The sequence below is a fragment of the Equus asinus genome, chromosome 4, assembly GCF_041296235.1.
Source record: "Equus asinus isolate D_3611 breed Donkey chromosome 4, EquAss-T2T_v2, whole genome shotgun sequence".
NCBI classification, from domain to species: Eukaryota; Metazoa; Chordata; class Mammalia; order Perissodactyla; family Equidae; genus Equus; species Equus asinus.
In genome coordinates, this window is record NC_091793.1 from 119,246,521 (window position 1) to 119,260,590 (window position 14,070).

At 41.9% G+C, this 14,070-nt stretch overlaps 1 protein-coding gene across 3 annotated transcripts in view; it reads left to right on the top strand.

Moving 5' to 3' along the window:
- The first annotated feature begins 506 nt into the window (after nucleotides 1–506).
- Nucleotides 507–14,070, top strand: part of ITGA4 (integrin subunit alpha 4) — a 77,781-nt gene continuing 64,217 nt past the window's right edge. Inside the window, exons 1-2 of one of the 3 annotated variants that reach the window (XM_014834042.3) lie at nucleotides 507–3,900; nucleotides 4,265–4,386. In XM_014834042.3, the coding sequence (XP_014689528.2) occupies nucleotides 3,704–3,900; nucleotides 4,265–4,386 (319 nt within the window). In that variant the 5' untranslated portion in view covers nucleotides 507–3,703. The remainder of the gene's footprint in view (nucleotides 3,901–4,264; nucleotides 4,387–14,070) is intronic. The other 2 variants (XR_011502882.1, XM_070508204.1) reach the window with 2 other exon arrangements.

Consider the following 14,070-nt stretch of genomic DNA (forward strand, 5'->3'; position numbering starts at 1 on the left):
TAGAGACATCAGGTAGGCAGTAAAACATAAGAAACCCAGAGCTCAGAAGAGAGGTCCAGGCTGGAGACATGACTTGGGGACTCTTGGTGGTATTTCATGGTATTATGTAGCTTGTATTTAGATCTCCTAAAGAGGGAGGAGGGAAAGAGAAGGAAAGAGGCTTCAAAACGGAGCCCTGGGGCTTTCCAACACTTATGATAGAGAAAAGGAGCCAGCAAGGCAGACTCAGCGTGGCCAGATAGAAAGGCGGGCACTCAAAAAAAGTACTATCACGAGAAGAGAGGCTTTCAAGAAGGAGAAATGCTCACTCTTGATAACAAGTGAGAAGTTGGGCGAGCCCATAATAGAATCCTCTCTCCTGAGGAAGATTCCTTATCAAGGATAGAGGTCACTTGTATTTTGTCTTTTATTCCTATTTGAGTTCCTTAATGCAGCTCCTGGAATACATTGGGCATTTGATTTACAGTCGTGGTCGCTTAACGACGGGGCTATGTTCTGAGAACTGCATTGTTAGGTGATTTTTGTTGTGCGAACATCATAGAGTGTACTTACGCAAACCCAGATGGTACAGCCTGCTACACACCCAGGCTGTATGGTACTAATCTTAAAAGACCACCATCATATATGTGATCCTTTGTTGACTGCAAAGTTGTTATGCGGCTCATGACTGTATATTGATCAAATGACTCATATTAATTGAATGAACATTTAAGTTCAGTTGAGGGTGAGGGATAGGCATAGGTAGTTTTAAAAGTCCTCCTCTTCGACCCCTCCGTGCTCCACCCGACCTGATTCTCACACTTCCCTACAAAAGCATTGATTAGAGAGAGACCAGTATCTTCAGGCTTTGTCAAAGCAACATTAAAAATCCTTTATTCCTACAGACTCAGGAAAAGTGAACTGTTCTCTAAGCCTTGAAGGAAGGAAATTCAGGCCTAACGTAGCATACGAAGTAGTAAATGTTGACTGTTTCTGGAAAGGTGGTGAAATCATAACCATAACCACAGTCATAGAAATAAGGTCCTGCCCATCAAGTGCTCTGCTGGCCGCTACTCATGTTAATCATGCTATGGAAAGAACCGTGTTGAGCAGATGTCATTGTATAAGATTTTGGTGAAAGGAGGGAAAGGAGGAGGTAGGGGTTCAGATCAGTGGCTCTGACATTGCCAGAGTCTGGAGGGTGTGGCAGTGCCTTGGTATACCTGCTCCCTGGACCTCACCTGGAAATTTTGTGCCTGCAAACTAGAAAGATTACTTAATTCAGAGTGATGACAGTGTGAGCTAGTTGTAGAACTGGGTTGAAATCAGCACGTAGATCTACTCAGAAACAAATACACCCTGAGTGGAAAAACAGAGAGGACCATTCACCACGGGCCCCGATAGCTACTTTTCTGGAAGCCACTTCATTTTTACAACAGATTTATCACCCACCATTATTTATCTTTTACTTTGTTGCAAATAATAAGAAAGGCTTACTGTTTCTCCTGTTTTGTGTGTTGACAAAAAAGTAAAAATAATTGAGTTGGGTTTGGCTAGAATAAAACATTCCACAAACATCTCAAACTCCACCTGTCTAAAACTTAATTCATCAGTGCCCTCCATCTGTATGCATTCACATACACACACATGCATAACCTCATTCCTCCAGGGTGTTTTTCTCTATGAATTAGCACCATACACCCAGATCCCAAACTCAAAATTTGGGAGTCATCCTGACTCCTTCATCTCGACTCACATTTGTATTTACCGATACTATCACCAAGTTCTGCTGGCTCTGTCTCTCAGACATCTCTTGAATCTATTTTTTCCTCTATCCTTCCTGCTACTTCCTACTCCAGGCCACCATCATCTCACTACTCATGACGGCAGGAGTCTCCAAAATTAGGTTTTCTGTATTCAGTCTTTTCTTCACACTTTTGAAACCCACAGCTGACCAAGACAAATCCTTCAGCAGCTTCCTGTCGGCCCCAGAACAGAGCTGAAAATACCCAACCTGGTTTAGGAGGTTCACAAGGCACCTCTACTTCCCTGTTCAGCCGCCTATCACACTAACCTGCGTGAGGGCAGCTAAACGCTCCACCACGACCACCTCTTCCCGGTCCTCTACCTGGCCCTGCTGGCGCCACCCCTCATCACTCCCCTCAAACTTCATAGCCTAACTCAACCCTCCGTGTCCTTCAAATCTCTCTTTACATGTCCCTAAAGCATTCAGAATTTTCTCTAATTAGTAAAACTTTATCTACCTTGTAGGTGAAAATTTTCCTGAAGGCTTGTCCTGCCTTGTTCACTGTGGTATCCTATGGGCCTAGCAAAGTGCCTGCCCAAGAAATATACTGAATAAATGAGTATTTAAACTATGTGTCTGCCATTACAACTTAAGATGTGCTATTTCAGTATGGTTTTAATGCGCACACACCCCCTTTGATGAACCCTCTTTCTTTCTTCTTTTGTTTTGCCAGACAGCAATAATCAACAACTGGAGCCACATCTTTATGGCTGTCTCTGGTTGCTCTAGACAGAAACCTGAGGCACGTCGGGATTGTATCAGGATGCGAATCATCACCCAGTTCAGGTGTGTTGTGCTGTGGGTCTCCAGTGCCTTTTCGGAGGCTCATGATGGTGCCTGTCTCTTGACCTCACGCTGGGTCTACACCCCTGATGGCAGGTGTATCCAGTGCAACTGGGTAACATGCGTGGAAAGGGCGAGTATCGAAAACCGGACGGAGGAATCCGTTGACGTGAGGCGAGACACAGTGCTTCCTTAACCCAGCCTCGCTGTTGGACTCAGCAACAGCCTAAACCACGTGCCGTTCAGCCTGAGCCACTGCTCATCTGCCTCTTCTCGCAGGCAGCCTGGATTAAGAGGAAGTGTAGGGAGGAAGCGAGGCTCTGAGTCCTGAATAGTAGTAAAGTCTTTGTCACCAAAATGTTCCTCAGGGCCATTCAGGGAGTTCCTTTCGTTATTTTTAACTTGTAGCCCTCTGGTTAATTTCTCTAGCGGTTGCTTACGTCCCCAAGATCAGACCTAGCGCTTAATTATCACCGAAAGATCCGCACGGTTCCTTGCCGCAGTCTCGGTGCCCGGGTTTGTGGCTGGCCTTTGGACCACGCCAGGCAGGCCGCGGAGCCTCCGCGCTCATAGTAGGGTGCGCGCGGGTTGTGTTGGGGCCACGCCGCTCCGCATCCAGGCCACAACCACGGTTAAAAGGCGAAGCCCGATGCCCCTTTTACCTCCGCTCTTGCAAAGCCCCGGAAGCCCCGAGTCGTCCTGCACTCAGCGGGCAGGGAGGCCCCGTCCCGGACGCGTGTCCTGAGCAGCCAAGGTCCCCCAGCGCCCCCTACAGCCGCGCGCGGGGGGAGACGGTGCTTGGTCCTGCGCCTCCGTACCACGCCCGGGACCCCACCCAGCCGCCGGCGCCCCGGGACCGCGCGTGTACCCGCACCTCCCGGCTGCAGAAACCAGGCGTGGGGCCCAGAGAGCGCGCTGCATCCAGAGCGACCCGCGATTGCTCCGCCCGCGGCGGCCCGATTTCCCCTCCTCCCTCCGTCCCTCCCTTCCTCCCGCCCTCCTACCCTCCTGCCAGCTGGCGCCGGACACGCTGCGCCTCTTCTCTTGGGGCGCTCTTCCCCTTGATCGACCGTCGCATCCCGCTCAACTTGGGACAGTGGCCGTTTGGTGTTGAATGTTTCCCTCCGAGAGCGCATGGCTGGAGAAGCGAGGCGCGGGTCGGGACCCCGAGGGGCCGCCGTCCGGGAGGCGGTGATGCTGCTGCTGTGCCTGGGGGTCCCGACCGGGCGCCCCTACAACTTGGACACCGAGAGCGCGCTGCTCTACGAGGGCCCCCCCAACACCCTGTTCGGCTACTCGGTGGTGCTGCACAGCCACGGGGCGAACCGATGGTGAGTGGAGTCGGACTCGGGTGCTGTCGGCATCTCAGAGCCGGCGTGTGAAGGGCGCCTCAGAGATTCCCTGCCTGATTCAAACTTTCCTCCCTCCGGAGGAGGCAGAAAGGGAATGCTGCGACGGCCAGCTCGCCGGAGATCTGCTCCGGAAACTAACTTATCTTGGGGGTGGCAGCGCTCGGGGCACGTTCTGGCGCGAGGCCCTGGAGCTGCGAGTTCTGGGCGGCTGGTTGGGTGCGCGGGATGGTGGGCGGAGGAGGAGGGGGAGCGGCCCGGCTGCCAGCTGCACGTCTGTAGAGACCAGGAGCTCAGCGGACAGCCCAGCTCAAGTCTGCGCGCACGTGCGCATCTTTCGCTTTAGGCTCGTGGTGGGGGCGCCCACGGCCAACTGGCTTGCCAATGCTTCTGTGGTCAATCCCGGGGCGATTTACAGATGCCGGATCGGAAAGAATCCAGACCGGACGTGCGAACAGCTCCAGCTGGGTGAGTTGGGTCTGGGACCAGCAATGAATGACCTTCCACTTGTGAACTCCACCGTAGCACAAGTCCTGGAAAAACTCATGTTGCCTAGTACTTCTAGTCTAAAGTGAATGATTTTCACTCTTAACTCCACACCATCTTCCCTTCTTAACATAAAAAGTGGTCCCCTTCTTTCTGTCAACATTTTTCTCTCTTTTCTTATGACAGTGGTTGCAGTACCCTGGCAAAACGATGTGGAGGAAAGTTTCTTGTAAGAAATTCTCTTCACCTCTCCCTCAGTCCTCCCATGTGTAAAACACATTTTAAAGTCTCTCAACACATAAAGGACAGGATTCAGCTAAGCCAAGACTTTCTGTCTTTGACCTATCAACGTTGTTGAAGAACAGGCTAAGGGGCAGATCAGGAATAGTAGTTGGAATTGACCCCACATCCTGTCATTTAGCCTAAGGGCTTTCTAAAAAAGAAAATGATGTAGTTTTACTTAGAATATAAAATGTAAAAGAAGAACACAAGGAAAACTTGGCATCTCCATGGTTAAGGTAATTAAAATGAAGCTTAACAGATAATTATTCATTTTCCTCTCCAAAAAAACGCTCATGTTAAATGATGCCTCTATTTGCAGTCATATCTTAATGTCTCTTCTTAGAGTTAAAAGTGTTTTCTGCTGGGGGAGGGGAGAAAGTTCCTGTTTCAAAGCTAAAGCAAATTTGCTTCGCTGGGACACTGGGGGAAGAAAGGGGAACTAATATTAATCCAGACCTCTCTTGTTCCAAGCACTGCTATATTGCTTAAGGTTTTTCCCCCTCAAAGCACCACTGGGTCATGATGGACATTGTTCCTACTTTATACGTGAGGACTCTGTGGCTCAGAGGGTTGCAAGTACCTTTGCTAAAGTTACTCAGTTAGTGAGTGGAAGATGGGACCCCAAGTCAAAGTCAGGTCTGTTTGGGTGCATTGTCCAAGTCCTTTCTCTTCACATATGCATCTTTAATGCAAATAAGATTAAATGAAGAATCTAATATGGTATCTGCTGAGCTGATGAGTCATCTGTAAATTGTGAATAGAAGGTCACAACTGGTACTTTTTTCATATTTATCTTTGCTATCAATGGACTTGAGAATAGCTAGTAATCTTTAACCTCTTTTTCTTTTTTAGTAGTCTTTGCTTCTTCTCAAACTGGGAAGCTGATTCTCGTCATTTAGAATGAATTCAAATAGAGTATGCACATAATGGAATTTTTATTTTTAACTCAGCATCCATAAAAGTCTAGGAGTTGTCTGTAGCATATAGAATAAGCCCCAGTCTCTCATTAAACATTTTCTATCCCAAAAGGCAGACTAAGAAAGCACAAGACATTCACAGACGTATCCATTTAGAATAACTCTGCAAAGCATAATTTTCCTTGTGTGAGAGAGTTGTGGGATGAAGAATGAGGGATTGGACCAGACAACCTTATCTGCCAGAGGATCTTGACAAGATCTCCAGAGGGAAAAATTTCACTTCTGTTGTCCTATCATAGTTTCCTGATCCGTGATGTTATAACTACTGGTGTTTAGCACCTACTTCCTGTCTAGATGGGCACTGAATCAATTTCTAGATGTCTGTATTTAACTGGAAAGAGACTGTCATAATATTATATAGATAATAATGCCTGTCAAAAGTGGAGGAAAACCTAAGTCCTTTGGGTATGTGGAGCATAGAGATTGACTGCAGAAATATCCTCAAAGAAATGTGCACGTGGTAGATGTGCAACAAATGTGAATTAAGTGAAGATTTATTGGGTAAATGAGTAAAAGTAAAGTGAAAGTTGATTGTCGTTAGCCTGATTGGTGAATAAGAGAACTAATAGAAATGGCACGCCAAAGTGACTTTTTTAACTTTCAAATTTTTGGTCAATAAAAAAGGCATTTACTAGGTGAAAGGCAAAGAGGAGTAAGATTTCCATTCAGTTAATTGGTTGAAACATTAAGAGCTGTAGCAATAGCTTTGAATATTTGCAAGAGAGTTCTCTGAGGTTATTTCTCTTATATCATTTTAAACAATTTATCTTCTCTTCTTTATAGAAAGAAAGTGTGCCTCTATTGAGAACAAACTCAGAAATAACTTAAAGCTGTAAAATAATGGATTGAGTCAAAAGTCTAGAAGGGAAACACTGAAAACAATAAATTGGTAACCAAAGATATTTACAGATTCTCAGGTTTATGGACTATGTATTATTCCTTATGATGAAGTTTCAAGGGAAAAAAGTGTGTATACATACACACACATACACACAATCTTCTATATAAAAGGGGTTCAGTTGTCCTGTCTCAAATCTGAGTGACTATAATGTACGGCAGATGTTTAGCTCAGAACTAGACACATAGCAGACGTTCAAACAATATTAGTTTATGTCTTCTTACCTCTATTTTCTACTTAAATCTATATCTGTATATTATCTGTTATAAGAAGGTTGAGGTTAATAAATAGGAACAATTAATAAACTAAATCAAAAGTTAAATGTATAAATCAAAAGGTAACAGTTGAAATGAAACACAATAAAAAATGTTTTCTTGTGGCCCAACTAAAAAATGTAATAATTAAAGATTGAGCTATGATTGCCATGTCAGTCAGCTGTTTTCTTTCCTTTGGAATGGCTTAACTTGCTACCAGGGAGCTGACAGTACAAGATGTCTTAAAATGGTGCCCATCTCTTATGCAATTCAAAATAATAACCCATCCCCTTACCCTTATGGATAATATTATGGCATACTGTGGTATATTCACTGTAGCCATAATCAGAAGTGAGAGCAAATGCCTGTTTATCTAGAATGTTCAGAGTGTGAGATGTTGAGAGTAAGATACCCCTTTTAGTGAAGTGAATTGACCTTAGAAGAGGTACTCTTCCCCCTGCCCTCAACACGCTTCCTCCACCTTCCCGCCTGCCTGAGAAGTGTTTCTGCTCCCACTTCCTTGGCGCTTCCCTCTAAGAACCAAAGGAAGGTAGTCTCCCCATCAGGAGGGTCTGAGCCCAGGCCTGTTCATGAAGACTCCTTGTCTGAGGAGACCATGACCACTTCCACATGTCCTGTTCCTTTCCTACTCAGGTCCTCTGCATCCTTGCTGAGGCTTTTTAAAAGGAAACTTTGATCATGAGTGCTTGCTAAATTAAGCATCACAAATTATGACTCCATTACTATAGTTTAATCATAGTCCACTCATGAATTACCAATATTCAAAGAATTAGAACATAATAAAATATGCTTGTAAAATTAAAAGATTATCTTTATTTGGTTATTCAAACAACATTCCAGATCTTTCATTTGGAGTTGCCACTAATAGCATTACGCACACACAAACACACACATACACACACATTTACGCTTATCTGGGTAATAGAGTCTAAAGTTACACAATTACACTGTCCAATATAGTAGCCAGTAGCCATCTGTGACTATTAAGCACATGAAATTTGGCTAGTTTGCAGTGAAAGATGCTGTAATGTAAATTACATGCTGGATTTCAAAACTTAATATCCCCCTCCCCCAAAAGTAAAATATCTCATTAATTTTTTAAACATTGGTTACATGTTGAAATAAATATTTTTAAATTAATATTGATTATATATTTAAATGATAATATTTTGGATGCATTAGGTTAAATAAAATATATTGTTAAAGTCAATTTCACTTATTTCTTTTTACTTTTTAATGTAACTATTATAAAATTAAAAAATTCATATGTGGCTTGTATAATATTTCTGTTGGACAGCACTGCTCTAGAGAAACTCAACTTTCCTACGTAAAATAATACTAACTTTTTAGCAGTTGCTTTCCTATTGTCTATGAATAACTGAATGGGACTTTCACTTTTGTTTTCCAGACCAAGTGTTCTGTAGTGACTCGACCTTTAAGGTCCCTGTTTGTGCCTCTCTTTCTCATTGGAAAGAACAATGGTCTATCACAAGTTAGTCATCCTTATTCCCCTTCAGATTTCTTTCTGGAAATTATATTACCTTAGCCAGTCTCTTGGTTTATAGTACATATCCTGTTTGGAAGAGGTGAAGTTAATTAGCATTGCGTCATTAAACTAATGATTACCTCACTCTGACTTCTGACTGATTTGCAGGAATTATTAGCTTAACATTAAAAGGCAAATGTCTCACTGTTGAAACTTCAAATATTTTCTTGATAATTTTCCTTTTCTTTTTCTTCTGTAATAATCTTTAGATTGTAGCTTATGAAGCTGAAATTGATACAGACAGGTCATTTTGAAAAATCACCCCTGAACATAGATTGTTATGCTAATTATGCAGAAAATCAAGACTGAGAGCTTCATTAATAAACTATCATGTTAAAGGAATTAAGTTCTCTAATTTTCCCAGCAATTTCCCAAACTCAATCTCTTAAAGAATGGTTTCCACCTAATTTGAGAGATGAGATTTTCTAAATGCATTTTATTTTTTGCTTTAAGTTTCGTTGATCACTGAATGATATTCCTAATGACTAAACAATATCTCCCCTTGAGAACAGTTCTGGGGCCAGATATGGTAATCCATTGTATATGTGGGTCATTTATTCATTCAGTCATTTACTGAGAGATGCTCAAGGGCCAGAACCTGGATGTACAAAAGAAACATGGTCCTTGCCCCAAGGGGTTTACAGTCCATTGGTTAGGTTGTTAGAGGAAATTGTAGTGAGAAGATCTAATCTGGTTAGGAGAATAAGGTGATGTCTTCCTGAGGAACTGATGTTCAAGTGGGGAACTGAAAAAAATCCGGAGTTAGCCAGAGGGAAAGGTTTTGGGAAGGGTGCCAGACAGAACAAACAGTTTGCACAAAGACCCTGCGATCTTTGAAAGCAGGGCATCTTTGAAATGAAGGAAAAATGCCTACAGCTGGACGATGAAGTGTGCAGTAGATGGTAGGTTGGAGAGGTAGGCTGGGATTATTTTTGTTACAACTTTATAAGCTTACATAAGGAGTATGAATTTATCCCAAGGTGTTTAACGCTAGGGAGTTACATGATGAGATTTGTGTTTTAGGCAGATAATTCTGGTTGCAGGATAGTGAATGCTTTAGAGTAAATGGGTCAAGACGGTAGGTAGTGAGACAGTTGGAGGAAGACTTTGTTATAATTTAAGCTACAGATGATAGGTGCTTATACTAAGACAATGGCAGTAGGAATGGAGAAAAACAGAGATTCTATGGTTATTTAGAAGACAAATTCAATAGGACTTGGTAATTACTGAATGAGAGAGATGAAGGAGAAGATTTCAAAGATATTACCCAAGGTTCTGACCTGGGCTGTTAGATGGATGATGGTGCTATGTCTTGTGAGACATAGGATTAAATATTTAGTAATCAGTTGGATGTTTGGGTGGTCAGGAGGGGTCTGTACTGGTAATTCGGAGTTAAGAGTAACTGACATAGAGATGGTAATCAAAGCCATGGAGGTTAATGAGTTTAATCCGGGACGTCTCTAGGTTAATAGATCAGAGGGCCTGGGATAGATGACAAAGGATTCATACAATTTGAGAAGTGACTAGGACAGTGCTGCACAACTCTGGATGCAGTTTACATTCTCCTGCAGAGCTTTAAGAATACCAGTGGTGGTAGCCTCATCCCAAACTAATAAAATCTCTGGGGTGGGTCTAGGTAGGTATAATATTGTGATTTATACTAAGAAATAAATTTTAGTCTTCTTCCTTGGAATTTTCTAAGTGATGAGAGTCATAAAGATGTCTTTTGTTGTGCTAATGAGGTGACTTTTGGACCTGTCCTGAGGATGGGGACTGTTTGCCAGTGGAGCCAACCAAATAATCGAAGGGTTGAAACTTTCAGTCCCACCCCTCTGACCTCCAGGGAGGGGAGCAGGCTGGAGGTTGAATCAGTCACCAATGGCAATTGATTTGATCAATCATGCTTATGTAATAGAGCCTCCAAAAAATTCCAAAAGGACAGGGTTGGGAGAGCTTCCAAGTTGGTGAACACATGGAGATTCAGGAAGAATGGTTCACTGGGAGAGGGCATGGAAGCTCCTCACTCCTTTCTCCATGCCTTGCCCTGTGCATCTCTTCCATCTGGCTGTACCTGAGTTACATCCTTGCATAATAAACCAGTAATCTAATAAGTAAAATGCTTCTCTGAGTTCTGTGAGCTGCTCTAGCAAATTCATCAAACCCAAGGAGGAAGTTGTGGGAACCTCTGATTTATAGCCGTTCCATCAAAAGCACAGGTAACAACCTGGACTAGCTATTAGCATCTGAAGTGTGTGTGTATGCGTGTGTGTGGGGCGAGGGGAGGCAGTCTTGTAGAACTGAGCTTTTAACCTGTGTGATCTGATGCTATTTCTAGGTAGATAGTGTCAGAATTGAGTTGAATTATAGGACACCAGCTGGTGTTGGAGAATTGCTTGGTGGTAGTTTCCATACCACCCTCCTATACACACAAACACACACATTGGAGTTGAGTAAAAAACACTTAGTAGGGCATCAGGATTTTCCAAATGTCCCCAAATGATTCCAATATTTATCCATGGTTGAGAATCACTAGAGAAGAAAAGAGGAGGCTGAAAAAAAAGACTGAGAAGGAGAAGCCAAGGAGGTAGCAAGGATATTAGTTCAATGCGGCGTTATGGAGTGGAAGGATGAGAGATTTTGAGATGAGATGAGTGGCTGGCAGTAATAAAGTTGCCAAGAGGTCAAGCAAGGTAAGAACTTACGAGGTTTCACTGAGTTTAGAGAGACTTGGTTCATTAGTAACCTTGGTAAGACCAGTTTTAACGGTGAAGCCAGACTGCAGAGCGTTGAAGAGAAGTGAAGAGTGAGAAAATATTGATAGCAAGCATCAACAACTCTTTTGACTGGGTTCTTCTTTCATTAATTAAATAAATTTTATCAATTACTTATGCTAGATGTTGGGAATAGAAAATTCAATAAGACATGGCTGAAGCCCTCAAAGAACTCAGTCTAGATGGCAGGGGAGACAGGTAAACAGATAATTATTTATGAGGACATGTAATAAGCATGACGATAGAGACTCACACAGAAGGGAGAGGAAATTGTTTGGATGATAAGAGAAGGTCTCCTGGAAGAGTGGACACTTGAGTAATTGAGCCAGTTCTGACCAGTTTTGATGAGTACATAGTGAAAGTTCAATAGATATAAAATGGCTAGATGCATTTCTCAGATGTGCGTGGGCTCCTCTGCTGCGCACTTCAGAGTGATTCCTAGAGGTCTGGGCCAGCCTTGGCTTCAAAGACTCCGCCTAATCACACCAGGCAATGTAAACAATGACACCCACTCCTGAGAGGGGGAGCTTGAGACTGATCATCTTTAAAAACAGATTTTTTCTGTTAAGCGTAGCTGGAAACATCAAATTAGAACATAGACATAACTTACAAGTGACAGGACTGGGCTCAGAAATGCAATGTGTTTATTCTGATGTTTTCAGTTTACCCCCAAGAATTTTTTTAAAAAAGGGCACATTTGTTTGGTGATGGATGATAATTAGTCTTTGGGTGGTGAATGTGATGTAATCCACACAGAAACTGAAATATAATGATGTAGCCCTGAAATTTATGTAATGTTATAAACCATTGTTACCTCAATAAAAAAAAGATAGGAAACCTTTTTCATATAAATTATATGAAATTCTGTAAATTACAATGAATATTTTCAGAAATAGTAAGAGTGTAGACTTAGCTGTCAAATCTCTTTTATGGGAAATACTTTGTGTAGTGGATTAGACGTGTCCTTTTTAAATCACACCCTCTGTGGAAGATGCTGGTCAATGTATACCCTCTGTTTGTAAAATCTTTCTAGGTCTACCTCACCCTGATACCATTTTTGTTTTCTTGTGAAAGTTTTCCAGTATTCATTAGAATATCCTTATTTTGTTTGCAAATCCGTAACGTCTTATTCTATCCTTTAAAGTTTGGACAGTTCCCCCTGTGTTAGTACAGGACGATGCCATGGACTCCCTGACTGAGTTTTACTTCTCTCACGTATTTTTAAACCTTCCTATCTTTGTGACCAACTCTGTTCTAACTTGTGAATTCCAAAACCAAGCACAGAACTTCAACATTGATCACCTAGCATTAAGTGAGAGCAGGTTTCCCTGAGTTTTGTCTGTTTGGATTTTTGTATTTTTCTTGTTTCAAAGACTAAAAGTGGTGTACATTTTGCAATAATTTTCCAAATGAATCCTTAAGTCCAGGAGATTAATTGAAAGCCATGGAAGTAAAGAATTTTCTTTTCTTATTTTCTAATGTTGGAAATTAATGTTATAATATCATAATAGTAGGTTATTATAGAAACAGAATTAGTATAGGATTATTAATAATGTTAACATTTGGATTCTTTCCCTGCTTAACAGGGAAAGTACTCCTAACAAATCATTGTAAGGTAGTATAGGGTGGTGGTTGACAGTGTGGGTTTGAATTCTTCCTTCCTCCACTTGCTAGCGGTGTGACTTTGGGCAAGATGCCTCATCTCCCTTTGCTTCAGTTTCTCCATCTGTAAAATTGGGATAATAGTAATAATAATACCTACTCAGAGGGATGTAATGAAAATTGAGTTAATATGTATGTTTACATATATTAAAAGTGTGCTTGGTACATAGAAACTATATAATGAATATTTCTAATTATGCTAAGACAATGTTCCTCCAAATTAAGCTCACCAAATAGATCAGTTGCGGTATATTTTTCTGCTGTAGTTAGTAAAAAGACTTGTTGAAGTTTTCTGCAAGAATTTGAGGAGGTTTGGCCTAAGGTCCTGGAGGAGACCCCGAACCTAGAATCAAGCTTACAAGCGATTTGCTTTTCTAGAGTTCTGAGGCCCAGTGCTGACTCAGGATCAATGCAGATTCATGAAATTGAAACCCTAAAACTTGGGGCTACTCCCTGGGGACGTTTACCTCTGTGTTGAACTCTCTTTCTGAATACAATAAAGTTATAAAGTAAAAGTGTATATGAAATAAAATGAATTAGAGGACTGAAATAACTGGATTTTCAGGCCTATGATTACATGAGGTATTTCTCACATACATTAAGCATGATGATTAGCCGTTATCGGATTTTGACTAGGAAGTCTGAGAATATGACTTTTAAATGCACGTTTTTCTAGAAAGAAAATACTTTGAGAATGGCTTTTAATTTTGAGCTTTATTTTGATATTTTGACTCTTGTTTGTTATTAGATGAGTGGGAGGAAATGGTCTTAGAAGTTTATTACTCTCATGTTTGGTATCAACCTCTAAAACTTGGGTATTTTACTTTTCATAACTCAAATTATTGCTATTGAATTCACAAACATCAGAGTTATCTTTTAGAAACATCACCACCATGTAATGCACGGCAAAAGTACACAGTTTAATACAGCAAACATAATATAATGGATTTAATAGTAATTAGGATTTGATAAGAAAAAGTGAAAAAGGGGGGCACTTGACTTAAAGAGCTAAAGGCTGCTGATCCAATGTCGCAGCACTGTGAGCTCCCTCAGCAGGTGTAGCCCAATCCACATGATGTGGGCATGCTGGGGAGCAGAAGCATTTCCCATTTAGTGAACACCTACTAGGTCCCAGGCAGTCTTGTGTGCACAGGTATACTTAACAGCCCTGCACGGGCAGGTCTTCTAATGTCATATGCGAATTGATTTGTTCTCTTTCAATCCCATCTGTTTTTCTAATATCCTGAATTTCGGT